The sequence below is a fragment of the Vulpes vulpes genome, chromosome 15 (assembly GCF_048418805.1).
Source record: "Vulpes vulpes isolate BD-2025 chromosome 15, VulVul3, whole genome shotgun sequence".
Taxonomy (NCBI): Eukaryota; Metazoa; Chordata; class Mammalia; order Carnivora; family Canidae; genus Vulpes; species Vulpes vulpes.
Genome location: NC_132794.1, coordinates 41982322 through 42002287, shown reverse-complemented (window position 1 = coordinate 42002287; position 19966 = coordinate 41982322). Strand labels below are relative to the sequence as shown.

Genomic DNA, 19966 nt, shown 5'->3' with positions numbered 1-19966 from the left:
GGTTGGTTTAGATGAAGTGCTCATGTATTGCTCTGACATAAGCAGGGAGGGCCCACGGTATACATTTTTTGTCTTTCTTTTAGGGAGAAATGAGAAATTATATTCCAGATGATCCAGCCTTTTATGCTAGGATAGAGGGGTGTGACGAAGGAACCAGGATTTTTAAAAAGATTTAAATTTGGAACTTTTGTGAGGTGCATGCAAATTGGCATGTGGGCTCATGTTGATCTTTAGAAAGGAAGGCAAGTCTGGAGTTTACTTTCCACCTTCAGATTCATGCTTCTCTGCTTTGAGCAGACCCCACAGTACCGAACTTCTTTATGAGCTCCTAATTATAAAAAATAGAGTGTCGCTAATAACAATGATAGTGGAAATAAGTCAGCGTCTGTCCAAAAAACCCAAGAAGACAGGCCGTATCTGAGTTTTTAATGGCCACGTGTTAGAAGTCTTTATAAATAAAGTCATATGGAATCCACACTCATATTTCTTCTGTATGTCCATACATTACACAAGCAAATGTATTGACAATATCAGCTATTGAATTATTTAAATCACTTGGCATCTCATGCGCTTTTTCTGTGGGGTGATCATGGTGTTTGAATATCAGTTCTAACATAGCCTATGACATAGCTTTTAACTACATCGTGGCCACGTAGCAGGGGAGTGAAGCAGGCATAAGCATCGCTGGCCACGAACCCCTCTTGTGCCTTATACAGCTGTGTGCTTTTGAGACAGTGACATGACCCCCCAGACATCAGTTTCCTCATCTTTAAAAAAGCACAAATAATAATAGTACCTTCATAGGACTGGTGTGAGGGTTAAGTTAGATAAGGTAGGGAGGCAAAGCCTAGTGTTTCGTCCATAGTAAGTAGTTAATAAAAGCCAACTTTAAGACACATTTGTGCATATACTTCATACGGCTGGAAGGAAATCTATATGTATATATACATGGATCGTATGTGTGTCATATACGCATAAATGTGGTTATTTGGGGGTTATGGGATTATAGGAGATTTTAATTTTCTGTTTCTATTTTTCAAGCTTTCTAGGAGGAGTTTATCATATATTTATAATGTCATAAAATCCTTTTTTAAAAAAAGATTTTATTTATTTATTCATGAGAGACCCAGAGAAAGAGGCAGAGATACACAGGCAGAGTGTATCCGGAGCCTGATGCAGGACTCCATCCCAGGACCCCGGGTTCATGACGCTCAACAGCTGAGCCACCCAGGTGCCCCGACGTCATAAAATCTTTTTAAAAGACACCAGGCAGGGCAAGTGACTTCTTAGTACAGTTATGGCAAGAGCAAAATCACAGGTAAGCTTCTTTGCCTTAAAAAAAAGGACAAAAAAGTGAAAAGGTAAACCATACCACGTGGCTCCTACTGAATAGCAGAGATCTCAAGGGAACAAAAGCTGGAAATGAGTTGAATAAGCTAAAAGCAAAAGAAGGGGCAGGGCAGCCAAAGACAATGAGGTAAAACCTAGAGGCCTTCAGTTTACTAAGCCCTTCCAGCAGGTCTTCTCCAAGGCACTGGCATTTTAAAACTGCAGCAGAATGAGCCTTTCTTGGAAAGCGCGTACCTTAAAAGATCCAGAAAATGAAGAGCCACAGCCTTGTTGAAGCGCTAAGGGGAAGCAGGGAATCAACAACAGATTAAAGTCCCTTTCGATTTTTTTTTTTTTTTTTCTAGGAGCCAAGTGGCATGGAAGAGCTGAAAACAGAAACTTTGCAGCCCTGCTGCCAAAGGTGGGCGTCGCTTTCGGCAGGTCCCTTATATGTGGGCACCGGGTCCGTGAATTTTTGCTGCGAAACCCGCGTTCGCCGCGCTGCGCTCGCAGGGCTCTGCCAGCAGCCTCGGGTGGGAAGCTCCACGGCGGGCTCCTCCCCGCTCCCCGGGTTCTGCTGCTGCCCCATCACAGGCTGGGCACGGCGACCTGCGCCAGAGCAGGCCAGGGAGCCAGGGGGGCTGCTGCTCCGCCTGTGCCCCTCTCTGGGGTGCCCACGCCATCTGCGGAGCAGAGAGAAGTTGCTGGGCCCTTTACCGGAGGGGATCTCACTCTTCCCACCCCCTTCCCCTCCCTCCCTTCCCTTCCTCCCTGCAGTCCTCCATCCGCTCCCGCCCCCCCCACCTCCCTCCCTCTCCATCCCTTAGGGGCCATCCAGTGCTTCACGCCCTGTGGATATAAAGACTCCTAAGGCCTGACCCACGCTGATACGACATTTTCACTCTTTTTGTTTTTAGCTCCTAATTACACTCTAGGATCCACGTAGTCGCTCCTGTTTATGAAGTGTTTCTTATGTGTCTGGCGTTTTCACGGAGGTTATTTTACTTAATTCCATCTTCTACCCAGAGGTAGGTATTATACAGATGATTGAGTGTAGGCTCAGAGGGTTTAAATATCTAACCCAGGGGCACTCATTTCCTACGAAGGAGTCAGAAATTTATTTATTTATTTATTTATTATTATTTTTTGCCTCCAAGTTCAGTGCTTTTTCTGCTGGGCCTATATATTGACTGCAAAGGACCACATCCATACTTTTATGTTTTTTGCCTTTTCCTTTTTTTTTTTTAATTTGTAAATTTGTTTGGTTTTGCTTTTTGCCTTTTTCATACTACACTACACATATAGTGTACACTATAAATATTTGTATGGAATTAGGTCCCAATTGTATTAAAATGGTCTGCGCAATTTATTCTTTCATGTGCTTGTACTTGGCGGCATTGTTCAGAATTTTCACGTGTACACACATTGTTCACATACTGGAAACTGGTCAATGTTTTACTGCTTATGTGCAGACGGCAAGGTGCATAGCCAGGAGCTGACATATAAACATCAGTAGGGATTTGTATGTGTTCTGAAAGCATGCTTACTTTGCTTGGAGCTGATTACAGAGGACACACAGGAGAGAAAGATCCTCAGTGTCCAAGTAAGGATCAAGATTACTCTTGAAATCATGATAGAAAGGCCAGATTTTTTTTTCTTTTTTTTTTTAGTTTTGAGAAATTAAAAAAAATTTCTAAAATGCCAAAAAAAGGTAATCTGACACATACCCAGGTACCCATCACCCAGAAATGAAAATTGTCAACATCTTGTCATACTAGTTCCAAGATTTTTAAGATGAAAGTTAGAAAGCATTATAAAGTTGAAATCTCTTTTGCTTCCCTCTCCAATCCAAACTCCTCTGCCACTGCACTCCGGTAGGCACCATCAAAGTCTAGGTTGCAATCTATCTTTCGTATAGTTACGTGGACGATTCATACCATTATTTTGCGTTTACTATAAAATATGCATAGGGTGTCATACTGCTTGCACCATTTTGCAACTTGCTTTGACCCCTTGAGAACATCACTGTGTTTTTGAGCTCCGTGTTGAAATATAGAAATCTAGTCCATTCCTTTAAGTAGCTGTGTAGCATTTTTTATATGAGCAAAATAATTGTTCATGCCTTCTCCCACTTCAGTTCATGGACTCTAAGATCGTTAGAAATGATACTGCAGTGGAAGTGCTCACACAATTCTAGTCCTCACACGTGTACTCAAGCCCTGTAAGGTATCTACCTAAGTAGAATGGCTGAATGGTACAAAAGGGGCATGCTGAATTTTATCACAATTTGGCAAATTACTCTCTGAGGTAGTTGTACCAATACACTCTCACTACCAGTGCACTTAAGTGCCTGCTTCCCCATACCCTTTTCCATGCTGGATGCTGGCAGACTTTAATGTTTGCCAATCTGTGAGCTAAGCAAGGGCATCTTTTTATTTAGGTTTTCATTTTCCCAATTTACTAGGATAATCTAGTGCCTTTTCATGCTTATTGGCCATTCAGATTTCTTCCTTTGTGAAGTGTTCAGGCATGCGCTTTGCCAACTGCTATTGGGTGATTTGGGGAGTTTTTTTCTTATTAACATAAAAGAGAAATCTGTTCTGGATACCAATCATTTAGCTGTTATTTGGCCATTGCAAATATCTTTTTCTTTGTCCATTGTCAAGTTCATCATCACATTTTTTTTTCCCTTTAGGAAGGGCATACAAGGTCATTCGAAATGGGTGAAGGGCATTTTTTTCTTCTTTAACCCAATGCAAGATGCCATACCTAGTCTCTGCAATTAGCTGAACAATTTTCTGCAGATTTGAGCAAAACTTCCCTACAAAGGCCTTCAAGGTTCTTCCCCAAATCTGAAGAGTAAACCCCTCTTAGCATTTTGGGAGTTAGATGGAGACAAACTGCTACAGCTAGGTGAGCGAAACAAGAGAAATAGATTCTCCGTTAATATACCAGTAGCTGAACAGAACCCACCCTTCTCAAAATGGCCTCAAAGTAATTTGAAAGGAGTTTCTGTAGGTGAACTTATCACTTAGTGATCACTGTTTAGGCATCTCAGATTGAAAATTTTAACTTTGAGTCCATGGAGTCCTTCTACTTTTCCCCCGTCTTACTAAGAGCAGGTTTCAATTATGTAATTATGGTTAAAGAGGCCTGAATAGTTTTTACTCTTATGCCTTCACCCTGATTGGATAATGGTTTGCAATGACTGGTTGAGAGCTGTGGAAACACAAATATAGGCCAAAAGCTTGGCTATCTATGTAAATATTTACAAATATGCTCAACTATAATCTCTGTGAGGTGAGGGCCCATGTTTACCATATTCACAACGGTTACAGCCTCAGTGTTCAACTGGGTTGCTAATCCTAGTTCGTGGGCATGTGCAGAACATTCCCAGTTCACAGCTCTTTGTTGAATCCTAAATCTGTCTTAGGCACCCTGTATTCTGTGAGCTTGGTGTAATCTGAGTGACCACTTCAGACAAAGTCCCCGCCCTCATGAAGGGTCCATTGTAGTGGCAGGAGAGAGGAGTGACACTAAAGAGAAGTGAAATGGGATAGAGTTGTGGAGTGGTGGGGTAGGGGCAGGAGAGTTTCTGTTACAGAGACTGTGGTCTGAGAAGCCTCTCTAGGAGGGGTCCCAGTGAATTCAACAACATTTACTAGACAGAGAAAGAAGCAGTCACAGAGGTAGATTAAGATATAGCAAGCCACAGAGTCAGGGCTCCAGAACAGTTACTTCCAATTCAAAAAGTAAGCTCAGACTATGCATTTTCATTTGGGGCAGTTTATGTGAGTTTTTATTTTTTTTGTGTGGCCAATAAGCATGAAAATTTATTGATTTTAAAATAGAAGGAACTAATGATGCACTTTAAAATATGCTCTTTTCTTTGGGGGGGAATAGTTTATACCCAGAGAGAACAACTGGCTTCTACAGATTGGAGGGGGCTAAGGGTCTAAGCATTTTGTGTATTTCTGACCACGTCTGTCTCCTACAGCTCACTCCCCCAGGGTCCATCTTCAAGCCCTGCTGAGTGTTCTCATTCTGCAAGCAACTACAAACTACAGCTCGTGGGAGGATTTCACAAAAAAAAAAAAAAAAAAAAAAAAATCATTGGAAACCAAATTTAAAGTGCAGCACGGAGTTTATGGGCAGAAACTGCAGATCGCACAAACAAAACATGACCGTGATGAAGATTTTCTGGATAACTGATTTAATGCAGATTTCCTCCTTGTTCCCTTTATTTCGAAAAAAATGGTTTCGAGTCCTTAAGAGTATCTAGTAGGTGTTGAGTGTTTCTTGCGGCCTCCCCACAGTGACTGCCTAACGGGGAAAAAATCAAGCTATTCTGGGTTTTGTTTTCTTAGCCAAATGCTTCAATCACGACTGTTTTAAGAAGTACCTTTTGTTGGGTTTCATTGTTTTGTTTATTTTGCTTTAGTCAGTACAGGCACCTCCAACTTTCCTCCTGTGACCATTTTCTCCTCCCCGCCCCCCCCCAAGTCATCGTCCGACCTGGCTGGTGGGGCGGGGGTGCGGGTCTCGCGGCAGGGCTGGTTTCTGCACGGGTAGGACTTGGGCCCGCGGAATTCAGGGCTTCGCTGCGGAACCGATTTTCAAGTCAAAGAACGAACGAGAGTGTCCGCTCATCTTTCGAAACGTATTTAGGCGCTTGGGACGTCTGCCCTTTGGGGTCTCGGCAGTGGATGCGGAGCGCGGCGCCGGCCCTCCCGCATCCCCAGGTGGGGTCTCGCGTTCGGGGGGTCGCGCCCGCGCCTGCCCGCCCGGTTGCCCGAGGTCAGCACCCCGGGCGCGCCGCGGAAAGCCTCGGGCCGCGCGGCTATTGTTCTCTGCGGCCCGGAGCCGGCCTGCCGGGCACCCCGGACGGGGCAGGGTGCTTGTAGGGTGCTGTCCCCTCGGTCGCCCCCGCCCCCCGTTCCCTCTGCGCCCGGCGCGTCAGCATCTGAGCCGGGAGAGCTGGCCCGGAGCCGGGTGGCCGGGGGGCGCGGGGGTCAGCGCCCTCGAAGCCCCGGAGCCGCGCGGCCGCCCTCCCGGAGCATCCCTCCCGGAGCATCCCTCCCGGAGCATCCCTGCCGGAGCATCCCGCGGGCAGCGGGCTCCCGCCGAGATGGGCCCTGCGGAGCCGCCGCCGCCACCGAGCGCGTTGCGGGGCCGGCGCAGGCCGAGCGGGGCTGGTGCGAGAACAGCCCAGGCCCGGGGCGGGGGGACGAGGGGCCGCGGGCCGGGGGTTTCCTTCCGCGCCTCCCCCTCCAACGGGAGCGGAAAATGTGATTTGCTGTGCATTCCAGGCGCGGCTCCCGGGGTGACCTCCCCGGCCGGGCGGGCGGGCGGGCGGGGGCGCAGACAAAGAGGCGAGGCGGGAGGGGGGACCCCGCGGGGCCGGCGGGTGCGGGCGGGGGAGGCCCGGGAGGGGCGGATGCCGGGTCCGGCCGCGGCGGCGGCGTCTGGCCAATGGAGAGGCGCGGCCCCGGGCGCCCAGCTCGGCCGCCGGCATTTAAGGCCGACACGGCGCGATGCCCGGCACTCGGGGCGCCCTCCGCGGACCGCCTCGCTCCCGTCCGGCTGACCCCGCGCCACGCCGGGCGGCTCCGGCCGCGGTCGCATCAGGCCCAGGGACCCGCCGGGCTGACAGGTGAGCGCGGGCGCCCGTCCGGGGAGCGAGAGCGGAGGCGGGGGGGGGGGGGGGGGGGGGAGCGCGCAGGGCCGGGCCGCTTCCCGGGTGACCGGTGCCCAGGAGGGACGGTCCTTGCCGCCGTCGCGGCTGCCGCAGCCCCCGCGCCGTGCGCCAGGGAAGCCTGGGGAGGGGGCGCCGGGACCCGAGCCCGGTGGACGCGCCGCGGGAGCAGCCGGGACCTGCGATGCCCGGACCCCGGCGCCAGCCGCGCGGAGCGGGCCCCAGAGGCTCAGCGGGGCGCGGGGCTCGCGACGTGTGCGGGCTCCGGTCGGCGTCCGAGCCGCGACCCTGCGCGGGGCCGGGGATCCCGACAGTCAGCAGCGGGCCCGCCGGCCGGTGCGCGAGGAGAGACACGGAGGCTCGGGCGCCCACAGGGCCGCGGGGCGGGTGACGGGTGGGCCCCGGAGCCGGCGAGCCCGCGGAGCGCCCCGCACCCGCCCGCACCCTCCGCACCCTCCGCAGCCTCCCGGGCCGGCTGCGCACCCGCCCGCACCCTCCGCACCCGCCCCGCTCCCGCCCGCACCCACCCGCACCCGCCAGCACCCTCCAGGGCCGACTGCGCTCCCGCCCCGCACCCTCCGCACCCGCCCCGCACCCGCCCCGCACCCTCCCGCACCCGCCCGCACCCTCCAGGGCCGGCTGCGCTCCCGCCCCGCACCCGCCCCGCACCCTCCCGCACCCGCCCGCACCCTCCAGGGCCGACTGCGCTCCCGCCCCGCACCCGCCCCGCACCCTCCGCACCCGCCCGCACCCTCCCGGGCCGGCTGCGCTCCCGCCCCGCACCCGCCCCGCACCCTCCGCACCCGCCCGCACCCTCCCGGGCCGGCTGCGCTCCCGCCCCGCACCCGCCCCGCACCCTCCGCACCCGCCCGCACCCTCCCGGGCCGGCTGCGCTCCCGCCCCGCACCCGCCCCGCACCCTCCGCACCCGCCCGCACCCTCCCGGGCCGGCTGCGCTCCCGCCCCGCTCCGTGCGCTCTTCCAGGCGTCGGTCGCCGCACGCGCGCCTCGCCCCGGCCCGGGTTCAGGGCCCCCCTCCCCGGATGCTCCTTAATTTGCGCCCCAGCGGCCCCCCCGCCCCGCCGAGTCTCGGTGCCGCCGACCCCTCGCAGGGCCGGGCCGGGCGGAGGGGCTGTCACCTGGGCGGCCGAGCCGAGCCGTCCGTAGGCTTCGGGCCTGGGAAAGCGAACGCGCCACGGCCCTGGCTTGGCATCGCCCTCGGACCCCGGCGGCACCCTGGGGGCACCCCTGCCCGGTGTTCCCCGCGGGAGGCTCTGGGGACAGCCCCCTCCCCGGGGGGACGTGGCGGGGCACACAGGAGCCGCCCAGGCCTCCCCAGGGAAGTCTTTCCCGCGCCCCGAGCTGGCCCGAGTGGGCCCCGGGCTGAACCCCGCTGCGCCGCCTCCTCCTCCTCCTCCTCCTCCTCCTCCTCCTCCTCCGTGGACCTCGAACCCCAGCACTCCCACGCAGAGATGCAGCCTCAACCGTAGGGGCTAAAATCTCTCCTTAAATGACACAAGGGTCGAGGGGCGACCCCTGGCAGGTAATTGGATCTCCTGTTGGAAAAAGCACGTTTGAGCGGTGTGCGCGTGTGTTTATGTTCCCCTTTGAGAGCTGGTGCCAGGACCCGAGATGATTAAAACGATCTATTGTGTTGAGTGGGTCACGGGGATTTAAGCTGTCCCGGGGACCCCAGAGTGGTGGCTTCCTTTAGGCTGTACACACAACTTAAATAAATAGCAGAGAAGAGGTTGAGATAACCCCCAGCCCAGGGTGAAGAGTCTCCTTTCACCCCAAAGTGTCCCAGTCCCCAAACCTTCCTTTCCTTTTTTCTTTTCTTTCCTTTGCTCTTCTTTTCTTTCTTTTTTCTCTTTTTTGGAAGGGCGGGGGGTGGGGTGGGGGGCGGCTGGGATCTTTAAGAGATGCACATTGCAAAGCAACAAGGGAAAGATACTAAAACTACAGCCTCATCTCCTCCCTGGCACACCCAAATCAACAACAGTAGGTGATTTGATTGCTATCAATGGATAAATTGGAGTCTCCAGTTGAAGTATTAACTAATTATTGAGGGGTTCTTTAGAACCGGAGTTGCTCTGTGCGTGTTTAACCCTCAGGTCATTGGAATTAAAGTCTTTCATAAACTTTGTAATGTTACAGATTTCCTATTTTCTTTTTAAAAGTCCATTTTGAGTGAGATGTTTTTGGTAACCCACAATCTATAGGAAATCCTAGTTTGCTAACAGTCTTTATGTGAATGATTACACAAAGAACAGTAGAAACCTACTATGTCCCCACATCTTTGAATAAGAGCTGCCTGCCTTCCTAACATTAAATATTACAAGTGAGGGGTCACCTGGGTGGCTCAGTGGTTGAGCGTCTGCCTTCAGCTCAGGGCATGATCCTGGGTCCTTGGATTGAGTCCGGCATCTGGCTCCCCGCCGCAGGGAGCCTGCTTCTCCCTCTGCCTGTGTCTCAGCCTCTCTCTCTCTCTCTGTGTCTCTCATGAATAAATAAAGAAAATCTTAAAAAAATATATATTACAAGTCAAAAAAGGCCAAGAAATAGTATGCCATGGACCCCTTTCTGAAGAAATGCTCATCAACAGCAAAGCTGTGGAGCATGTCCTAGGATAGAGAGTTAAGGACTAATGGGAAAACCTAATGCTTTTATGTAAAGAAAAGTTGGGGGACAGACAGCGAGGTAACTGTAGCATCCAACTGAAAGGCTCTGATCAGGCAAGTGTTACCAGCCCATGTCTTACATCTGCAAGGAATTTTCTTTAGTTTTAACATATGCTCCTAGAAATGCAAAGTACAACAGTAATTCCTGGGACGACAGGAGTTTTTTCTCTTCACATGTGAACATGAAGATACAAACTAGATAATTATTTGACTTACAATATTCTTCAAACTGTATTGCATTAGAAACAAGTTCATGTATCCCTCTTTAAGTACTGTGCCAAGTATCCACTGAACAGTGGGTAAAGACACTGTTTGGGGACTACGCAGAACTGGTCTCAAACCCTGACTCTCCAGCTGCGAAGCTGTCTGACCTTGGGCAGATTCCTCACTTTTCTTACTCTCCATTCCCTGATTGATAAGAGGAGGACAATATTATTGTTATATCGTGAAAAAGAAATTATAAAATACGGTCTGAATGTAGCACAATGCCATGCATGCTAAGGATTCAAAAATAAAGATCACTCTTGGTATTAGTGGTGGTATTGGGAGAAGGCAGTAACATCATATGGCACCAGATATATATTACAAGGTGGGTCTGAAATTAATTCCCAAATTCCACACACCTAGGGACTAGCACGCATCTTGCATTACAATACAGAACCTACAGATTGACTCCCCCGGTGGTGCCACTTGGTGAATATTTACTACTTTCTAACTTGCTTCCTGTTGACCTAAAAAATTGTGTGCGTTCACTTCAACAAAACAAATTTCCTGAGAGCATATTGCTCCTGAGATACTTAATTACCTGGTGGTGCCTGTATGTGAGGTGGGCAGCCAGCCTGATTTAGCTTGAATGGTCTTCTGAATAGGGAGGTTGTAATTAGGGTCTTGTGACTCGTACAGGATGATACTTTATCCTTTACTAGTTTGCCAGCAAGTCATTCTTCTTATCTTCTTGATTCAGCTTGTCTGGGGAAAAAAAATCGCCCCAGTATATTCTTATGAAATTCTCCTTAACTTCTAAAGGCTATCTTTTTAAAAATCAAAGATGAAATTAAAAATAACCTTTCCCTTCTCAAAGGTTTAGTCCCAAGAAAAAGGAAGAGATTATTCTGAAATCTGGCTTGAGTTTAAAGCATTTGCTGTCACTTTCATTATCTTCTTCTACTGGGAAAATAATTTGATGTCATGCCTGTTAAACATCTTTCTAAAACTTAATTCTTCAGGACAAGTCGATCAGAGATGTTCAGGCGTAGGCCTCTGGCTCGCTGACCGTTGTCAATTCACCGTAATTCCCACTCAGCACTCCATTTAACTGATTATGAGCAGGTTGGTTAGCTAAAATGAAAAATACAGCAAGAAGAGCACCAAGAGGAGTTGGCCTAAACTTTCCCAAGATGTTGAGGATATTGGATACAGGTCACCCAGAGCATTTTTATTTCTGATTCCTTAGAGTTAGATGATTGTGCTCTTTTGGGCCTTGTGAAGATTGGAATAAATCAGCATGATCTCTATAGGACAGAGGTGGCTGATGTGGCTTAGCCTGAGTACACACGTTTCCTCTTGATCACTAAGGAAAACCCGAAGGAAAGCATCCAGTAGAGAAGAACTGTTGAGAATATCTGTGTACTCTGGGACAAGTGGATTGGAGGGGAAGACAGTCATCAAGGGAAAAAAGGTAGGAGTGAGTGGATTTTGCTGATGGAAAACAATTGCCGGGAAAGCTCACCACAAAAATACGATCATGTTTCTTGGAGAAGCAGACCTGCATTAGGGTGAAGTTGAGGCAGGGTTTGAAAAGAAGATGCTGTTTGCAGTGAGTACATAGGGAGGTCTTTGTGGGTGTCTTGATGCACTCTGGTCCCACAAAATGCAGCTCGAGTTTAATGCTGTGATTGGGTCATTTTATGAATGCAAATTACCAAAAATCTTGGCAGCTCTGGCACGTGGGAATAATTCATAGGAACCCAAGGCTTGATTAGCATTTGGACTGATTTTTTTTATAACGAGGCATTCTGGGAGGTGTTGATAAGGAAAAGAACTGTCCTCAAGCAATTTACATCTTTGTGATTTCCTCCGTGCTTATGACATTTACAAAGTGCAAATTATTTTTCAAGAGCAAAAACAGTCCCTCTTCCCTCCCTGAGTAATCCCCACCAGTCTGTGGTGTGTGTGGGTGGAGGTTGGGTGATTGACCGCAGTGACTTGACACAGCCCTGGTTCTAGTGCCAGTCCAGCTCCAAACCTTCTAACTTACTCACATGGAATATGCAGAGTCCTTCTGAGACCACTGTCCTTTAACTAAGGTCTGTGTTGAGATTCCTGACATTGGTTTTTACTTTTCTCCAAATAACTAGTTGCAAGGTTTAAAAATTCGAAAGCCTCACAATAAACACTAAAGATCTTTGAAAAAGTAGCTTTAAAAAAAAAAAGAAAAAGAAAAACCATTTTATAATATTTTCCCCACCTAATAAATCTTACTTTGCAAAAAATGTGCTTTTCTTTTTTTTTAATGTACTTTTCTTAAAAAAAAAAAAAAAAAGAAAAGAAAAAAAGAAAATAGCCTGTTGTTCTAGACCCCTTTGGCTTATGGCATTCGCTTGCTCCCATAGGAACAAGAAGTCTGTCCAAATTAAAACTGAAAACCACAGTTGACTAATTTTGAATGTACTACATGCTTTATTGTTGGTTTCTGCCAGAGTAAGATCAGTGGCTTCAATTAGAAAATAAAGCCTGCAGCATTCTGCGTGGGACCAGGTAGAAAGTAGTGGATATCTTAAGTGTTCCTAAAATAAAAAAGAAAGAAAGGAAAAAAAAGAAAGACCAGTATCAAGGTGCTCCCTAGGTTAGAAGGAGTTTGCTGTACTGCAAGTCAGCAATCACGAAGATTGAATTAGGCTCTGCTGTTTACTGGCACACATGAGGGATTTTAAAATGAAAACGGAGATTGTTAATCACCGCGGTTCCTTAACAAGCGTTTGTTTAACAAAAGAGCACCTACTCTGTGCCAGGCACTGAGACTAAGGTGATGAATAAGTCCTCCCGACTCTCAGACTAGGTATCTGATGATGGATGTGAAAATGCCAGGAAGGAAAAGTTGAGCATAAAAGAGTCCTGTGTTGGTCTGGAGAAAGGAAATTGCATTTTTTGGACAGATGTTTGTGGGAGGGGATGGCTTTATGACGCGAACTGTCATATGCAGACAGTACATTCCCAGTCAGCTTCACATTGGCCTCTGTGATGTTGGGCTCTGAGGTCTTGCGCTGGGAGGGCTGAATTGTCCCTGGGGCCATTTTTAGGAGGGATGAGGGAAGACTGTGGGTGTAGGCCTAGGGTTGTCTCATGTGCTCCTCTTTGAAATGGGCAGAGACTGGATTTTAGTTTAGATCTTGGCCCCCAGTTGAACAAATAGCAGAAGCTTGTAAAAGCTTCTCAAACTCGAATACATTTGCCTAGGAGACTGAACTGTCAAGGCTCAAGCTATCCTGGTCTCTGGAGAAAATCAGCACTGTTTTATAACTGGACTTTTCTCATGAGCGATTTTTTAAAAAGACAAAACAAGGAAATTAATTTTTTTGTTGTTGTTGAGGCAAAAAGGGCTCTGTTTAAAGAACAGGGATGTTGTAACATAAACTGACAGAAGCCAGGGAGTCCATAGTCAAAAGCACGGGAGCTAAATGTCACATTATCAGTTCCAAACTTAAACTTGCCCAAAAAGTATTAGGCTAATGTGGGAGGAATGGTGCCATTTAAGGGTATTTTAAAATTAATCTTTAATTATCTTCATTTGACATTATCCTTAGGGTTGCATGGTCTTTACTTACAGGGACTGCTGCTTAGAGAATGTAGATGCTACACTGCCTTGGGCTCTCAAAGGTAACTGCTTTAGCTAATCATGCCAACGTGTACGCTTCCTCGGGGGATCGTGGTAAGGTCACTATTAAATTGCACTTCGTGGTTATTCTATGTAATGCTGGTGTACAGAGGAGAGCAGGGGAATGGGTGCTCCCCAGCTGTGCCCTTATGTTGGGAACCATGGTGGGCACGGGGGGGGGGGGGTGGCGGGGGGCAGAGGGGGTGGGCTCAGAGCTCACCGGGCCTCAGGGTACAGCTGGGGAGTAGCAAGGGGAGTGGAAGCCTCAAGATTCAGGTCACATTTGGTATGATGGCCTGAGAGGGAGGCTGTGAATTTGAAGCTGCTGTCTTGGAAAAGAAAATCCTTCCACATCCGAATAACTGTCTCTGTGTTCCAAGGCTGCAAGCGCTGCAGGCCTGGCTACTCAAAGCCTGTTAGAAAAGCAGACCTACTGAATCAGAATCTGCATTTTAACAATACCCCCAGGTGATGGCCTGCTCTTTGAGGTTTGGGAGAGTTTCACCAGCAAGGTGCTTGCACTTCCCTTTTAAAAAGTATCCTGGGGCTTCTCCTCTTTGTCCTCTATGTGCTGTACCTTCGCTCATCGCTCATCGCTCTGCCTGTAGACTAGCTCTCCTTTCTCTGATTTACAGTCCTCTCTCCCATTTTTTTTTTCTTTCCCCATCTTTGCTTTCCTGTTTGTTTGGTCACTTTTCCCTCCACCTCCCCCAGTTATCTGGGGATTTTTTTTTGCCGTTGTTCATTGCCTTTCTGATCCATGTCTAACTCCAGGCCTGTCCACAATAATTCACTATAATTCATTTACTCAACGTGTCCATAGCATTTGTTAATATAAATATTTGCACATACATGTTTCCTTATGCCACTTTCTACCTTGTAGATTTTACCCATGCGCATGTGCACCCCCACACACGAATGGCATATGTCACCATTTAAAAGTAGAAAAATGTACCTCATGATATACTGGATGATATAATAAATATCTGTGTGATCTTTGTGGTAAGGGAATTTGTTCTGTCCGCCGTGCTGCTACACATTTGGTCAGTTCTCAGACTGCTCCTGTTTGTACATCAGATTTGGTGTGAGCAACCTGTCCGGGGACATAAAGCATGTGTACCTGTGCTTCCAAGAAGCCATTTATTGAGACGTGAAGTGATTTTCTCCAGGTCAGGTAGCAGGTTGTCGCCCTAGGACTTGGAGTCCGTCTGGGACTTGCAGTCCATCTGGGCTCTGCATCCAGTGTTGTTTCTGCTGAGTGCTCCTCCTGGGTCAGCTGCTTCCCAGTCCCCTCCTGGGGTTCCCTTGCAACCCCATTCCCCTCCTGGGGTTCCCTCCTGGCAGCAGCGAACAAACTTCCCCTAAGCATCCAACCAACCGAACAAGGCACAACCCAGGAAGCGCTCAGGCTTGCTGGGGAGAAAAGAAAAAAAAAAAAAAAGAGTGGAAGCCTTTTGTGGCTGATGAAGCCTGGACAGGAAAGCTGCTTGTCTTGCTGTAAAACAAAATAGAAAACTGGTTTCCCCAGGGAGGTGCCAAGGTAATTTGGCATAAAACAAGACCAAATGCAATGAAGTGACCATGCTATAGAGCCAGGTGTGATGGGTGTCAGCAGCCAGGAAGGGATTCCGGGGGGTGAACATGCTGTGGAGAGACAGGCCCCCGTTGAGCTCTTGCCTTATTCACTGGTGACCCTGGGCCGGCTACGTCATTGTGGCTTAATGGCTTGGCAGATGACAAGACTAATAATACCTGATCTCTCAAGATCTGGTGAGGAGGAAATGAAATATTTTCCAGGAAGTGTTTACCACGTGCCTGAGAAGGCGTTAGCTACTCTTACTGTTCTCTCTGACTTGTCCATCCTTGTCCTCTCTGTGCTTCCCTCCACTAGCATGAGCCGCACGGCCTACACTGTGGGAGCCCTGCTTCTCCTCCTGGGGACCCTGCTGCCCACTGCTGAAGGGAAAAAGAAGGGGTCCCAAGGTGCCATCCCCCCGCCAGACAAGGCCCAGCACAATGACTCGGAACAGACTCAGTCTCCCCAGCAGCCGGGCTCCAGGAACCGGGGGCGCGGCCAGGGACGCGGCACGGCTATGCCTGGCGAGGAGGTGCTGGAGTCCAGCCAGGAGGCCCTGCATGTGACCGAGCGCAAGTACCTGAAGCGAGACTGGTGCAAAACCCAGCCGCTCAAGCAGACCATCCACGAGGAAGGCTGCAACAGCCGCACCATCATCAACCGCTTCTGCTATGGCCAGTGCAACTCCTTCTACATCCCCAGGCACATCCGGAAGGAGGAAGGCTCCTTTCAGTCCTGCTCCTTCTGCAAGCCCAAGAAATTCACCACCATGATGGTCACGCTCAACTGCCCTGAGCTGCAGCCGCCCACCAAGAAGAAGAGGGTCACGCGCGTCAAGCAGTGTCGATGCATATCCATCGATCTGGATTAAGCCGGGCACAGCCAGCCTGTCCTAGGGATGCAGCCCTGGGTGGCCTGAGCCAGACCTGAGCGACCTGATCCCTCCTCGCCTTAAACCTACAGGCAAGAAGAACAACCAGCTGCCGTGTGACCAGAGCCTGCTAGTGCATAGTTTGTGTGCATGCGTGTGTGTGGTGTTTGGGGGTTTGCAGACGCTGTGGAGGGCACTTCCTATCATGTAGACACATCGGCTTCCCTAGGACGGCAGGGAAAGCCGGGGGTGGGGGGGTGGGGGGAGGAGTGGGGCCGGTGGACGGGCACCGGGGCTCCCCTGGGACCAGAGCCCCCCCCCCCACCCCACGAATGCGGGTGGAAGAGGCTACTCTGGGGCGAGGGACCTGGCTTCAGCCGCATGACACTGGAGAAGGTCTTCCGTCCCTCTCTGCCGCCCTCCCTTCCCCAGCCCACCCCTTAGGATCTCGGCGACTCTTCCAATTCCCTACCTGCCAGGACACTAACTCCGCTCAGGGGACCATAGATGGTCACCCTTCCTGGCTTTGGGGAGGTCCTCCCACCCGGAGAGGCCAGCGCAGCCCTGCAGGGCCCGCCCCAAAGCACAGCACAGCGGCGCGTCCCCACGGTTCCCTCGACGTTTAATGGACACCAAGCAAATGGACGAGAGATGGAGGCGCCCAACAGTCATCACCCGGCTGTCCCCGTGATCTGCTGAACTTGGCTGCCCCCCAAGAGCAAACTTCGAACATAAATATTGACCACCCCTATTTTCAGAACCAAGTGAGTGAGCTAGACCAAGGGGACCCCCCAGCTCCACACCCCCCGGGGGACATAGATGAAGCTCAGAGCCCCCTGTGCCCGCTGGGGAGGGAGGAAGTGAGCACCTCATAAGGGGCCCTGGTCTCTTTCCTCTTGCCTGGATGTGATCGCCGCTTTGCCAGTTATTTCCGTGTGATGCTTCTGAGAGCCACAAACCTGTCCTACAGAGACTGTGGCTCTGCCCAGTGCACCTGGCAGGGAAGAATCCGGCTAAGGCGGGAGCGCCTGGAGCCTGCTCCATGTGAGCTACCAGGATATCCTGGGCCTTTTTGTTCTAGCCACTGGTAGGAGACAGAGCTGGAGAGCCAAGAAGAATAAAGAAATAAAGGAAACTGCCTCTGATGAAGGAGTAGTTTAATGCCTGGGAAGAGTTAAAAGGGATGCATCCTCCCCTTCTTCCTTTGCCTCCTCAGGGTCTGATGGGAAACCCTAGTTAAGAAATCAGAACATTTGGAAAAGAACCAACCAAACAAGCATTTTTGTGCATTCGCTGTCTCTCTACTGGCAGTGGGATTCACGTTGCCAGTCAGAACCTACCGGTGGACCCCCTCCTCTAATTAAACTCCAGCTCCTGGCCACCCCTGCTTAGGATTTATCTAGAGCGGGGTCGGTGGACTTTATTGCATTTTGGATTTGGCTAATCTGTTCTCTTTAAGCCTGAGGTTTTCTGTGTGAGCCCATTCCCACACCCAAAACACTTTTTTGTTTTGTTTTGTTTTGTTTTTGCCTTGTGCCTTCTCATCCTCACTAGACAAGTTGTGTGATATGGGAAACACGCACCATTGACTACCATTTTAGTTGCCCATCAAGGCTCCAGCCTTGCACTATAGAGGCTGTTTGTATCTTATTTTTATTCCTTTGGTGCAGCGCTCTCCCGTCTAATGACCAAGCCAGAACCATGCTTTGAGGCAGAAGTTACCTTGGACACCCAAACTACTGGGTCAAAATTTGAAACTTCTGAACTCACCACTGATGATTCCACCCTACGCAAACTTGTCCAAACACACGGTCTGTGTATTTCGTATACACTGTATGCCCCTGCCCTAAATTTTTCTATCATCCACATCCTCCAACAATAAAATGCAGAATGGATTTAATTAAGCACACAAATACTAAGCCAGAATTTTGAGGGTGGGGAAGAGGAAAAGAAAGGGGAAGGAGCTGAATATGTAAAGCCACACTAGAGAGGAAAAATGACATTTAGAACCAGAGACACTGAATTTCTCTTGTTGTTTTAACTCTGCCACAAGCATGCAATTTTGTTAAAAAGAGATGACTTAAGTTGGCAGCAGTAATCTTCTTTTAGTAGCTCATACCACAGTCTTGCATGTAAGTTGGATTTGGCTTAAGTAAAGAGAATTTCCTCAAAATTAACTTCGCTGGGTTAATCAGCAGCATAACTACCCTGGAAAAGTACCCAGCGCTAGCCAGAGAGGGAAACGTCTGCTTTTCTTACTGTGTCTGTATTAAGACTAGCAAAGTGTGGTGTGTCTTACAGCATTTATTGAAAGTGCCATATCTATTACATATTGTATTGGAGTCTTCGATGAAGAAATATGTTTTTTTCATTACTACAGCAGAAATTTTTAATGGAAAGATATCGGTGATCTCAATCTTTCCTATTAAAATGATGCCAAACACCAAATATGAATTTTATGATGTACTCTTTGTGCTTGGCATTAAAAGAGAAAAACACACATCCTACAAGTCTGTAACTTGGTTTTTGTTGTTGTTGTTGTTAAAAATGTACATGAAAAATCTGGAGGAAAAGATAATTTCCACTGTGTGGAATGTGAATAGTTAAACAAAAAGTTATGGTTATTTAATGTAATTATTAATTCAAATCCTTTGGTCACTGTGATTTTGAGCATTTTTTTCTCCTTTATTTGACTTCCTCTGAGTTGAGCAAAGAAGAAACTGGCACAGTATATGTTGTTGGATGCTTTTTATCAGGTCAGAGGGAAACAATAAGATCTTGACACATCTGAACATGTGTTACAGAGTCAGGACCTGAACTTTTTTTTCTTTTAATTGAATGTTCCTTAAAGGTCAACATTTCTGAAGCAATATTAAGAAAGATTTTAAATGTTATTTTGGAAGACTTTTGATGTGTGTATACAAATAGCAGAAAATAATGAATAGTTCACAAGTCCTTTTAAGGAGAAAATCTAAAATGAAAAGTGTATGTACAGAACCTATATAAATGACCAGTTAATGCTTAAGAGTGGAAGTAGTCCTATTGATTTGTCATTCTCAAGATATTTAATATCAACTGCATTATGTATTATGTGTGCTTTAATCACGTAAAAACAACAGAGGATTATATAGACTATGATTGAGTTACTTTGCTATGTATGAGGATGAGGGGGATTTAATAGCCTCATAAGAGTTGATTTGGTTTAAAGCAAGGTTTTATGAATCTGTAACTAGAATTTGATTTTAATCCCAATTATGTTCCATATAACCTTTCCCAAAGAGCAACCTTTCCCAAAGAGCAACCAATAAATTGAAACTCTTCTCTGTGCGCATGTGTGTGTTTAACTGGTAGTGTTCACAGGGTAGGGTGGAACAGGATTCACTTGTCAGAGGATTAGAATTCGAGCATCCTACCCTCGATTCCGCTAATCACCGCTAACCAACTAATACACCTTTTATGAAAAAACTTCCTACCACTAACTTTGGCTCTGTGCATATGACACGTCGCCCTACCTATCATCACCGCAAGCATCCCACCTCAAACATAAGAAATATGTCTGACAAAAGAGTTACTTTGATAGAGTAAATCATAGAGGTTTAAACCCTCTTATTTCTAGAATAATAGGCCTCGAACCTAATCCTAAGAATTCAAAGATCTTCGTGCTACCAAATTTACACCATATTCTACAGTAAGGTCAGCTAAATTAAGCTATCGGGCCCATACCCCGAAAATGTTGGTTTATATCCTTCCCGTACTAATTAAACCTCCTGTCCTCATTGCCATTCTAGCGACCGTCATGACCGGAACTATGATCGTGATACTAAGCTCCCACTGATTACTAATCTGGATCGGATTTGAAATAAATATGTTAGCCATCATTCCTATTCTAATAAAAAAATTCAACCCACGAGCCATAGAAGCGTCCACAAAATATTTCCTCA

General features: G+C 48.5%; 1 protein-coding gene and 1 long non-coding RNA gene across 6 annotated transcripts; both read left to right on the top strand.

The window, feature by feature from the left end:
* The first annotated feature begins 1693 nt into the window (after positions 1 to 1693).
* LOC112919801 (uncharacterized) lies at positions 1694 to 5418 on the top strand. The gene is made up of 3 exons (XR_003234975.2): positions 1694 to 1750; positions 2247 to 2357; positions 5327 to 5418. It is a non-coding gene; the product is annotated as an uncharacterized lncRNA (long non-coding RNA).
* Positions 5419 to 5854: 436 nt separating this feature from the next.
* Positions 5855 to 19713, top strand: GREM1 (gremlin 1, DAN family BMP antagonist). Of its 5 annotated transcripts, XM_072738192.1 has the most exons (4): positions 6751 to 6982; positions 11280 to 11382; positions 13531 to 13580; positions 15470 to 19713. In XM_072738192.1, the coding sequence occupies exons 1-4, from the start codon at positions 6864 to 6866 to the stop codon at positions 16023 to 16025; spliced, it is 828 nt and encodes a 275-aa protein (XP_072594293.1). In that variant the 5' UTR covers positions 6751 to 6863; the 3' UTR covers positions 16026 to 19713. The 5 variants fall into 5 exon arrangements, with proteins under 5 accessions (XP_025854190.1, XP_072594294.1, XP_072594293.1 ...); XM_072738194.1 differs by lacking the exon at positions 11280 to 11382 and having other exon boundaries at positions 6757 to 6982; XM_072738195.1 differs by lacking the exon at positions 11280 to 11382 and having other exon boundaries at positions 6757 to 6982; positions 13531 to 13632.
* The last annotated feature ends 253 nt before the right edge of the window (positions 19714 to 19966 follow it).

Excerpts from the sequence above, each read along its gene's own strand:
- GREM1 (XM_072738192.1), top strand. The coding sequence starts at position 6,864 with ATGCCCGGCACTCGGGGCGCCCTCCGCGGACCGCCTCGCTCCCGTCCG. Across the intron at positions 6,983-11,279 it reads GGGACCCGCCGGGCTGACAG|GAAAACCCGAAGGAAAGCAT; the intron begins GTGAGCGCGGGC and ends TTGATCACTAAG. Across the intron at positions 11,383-13,530 it reads CAGTCATCAAGGGAAAAAAG|GGACTGCTGCTTAGAGAATG; the intron begins GTAGGAGTGAGT and ends CTTTACTTACAG.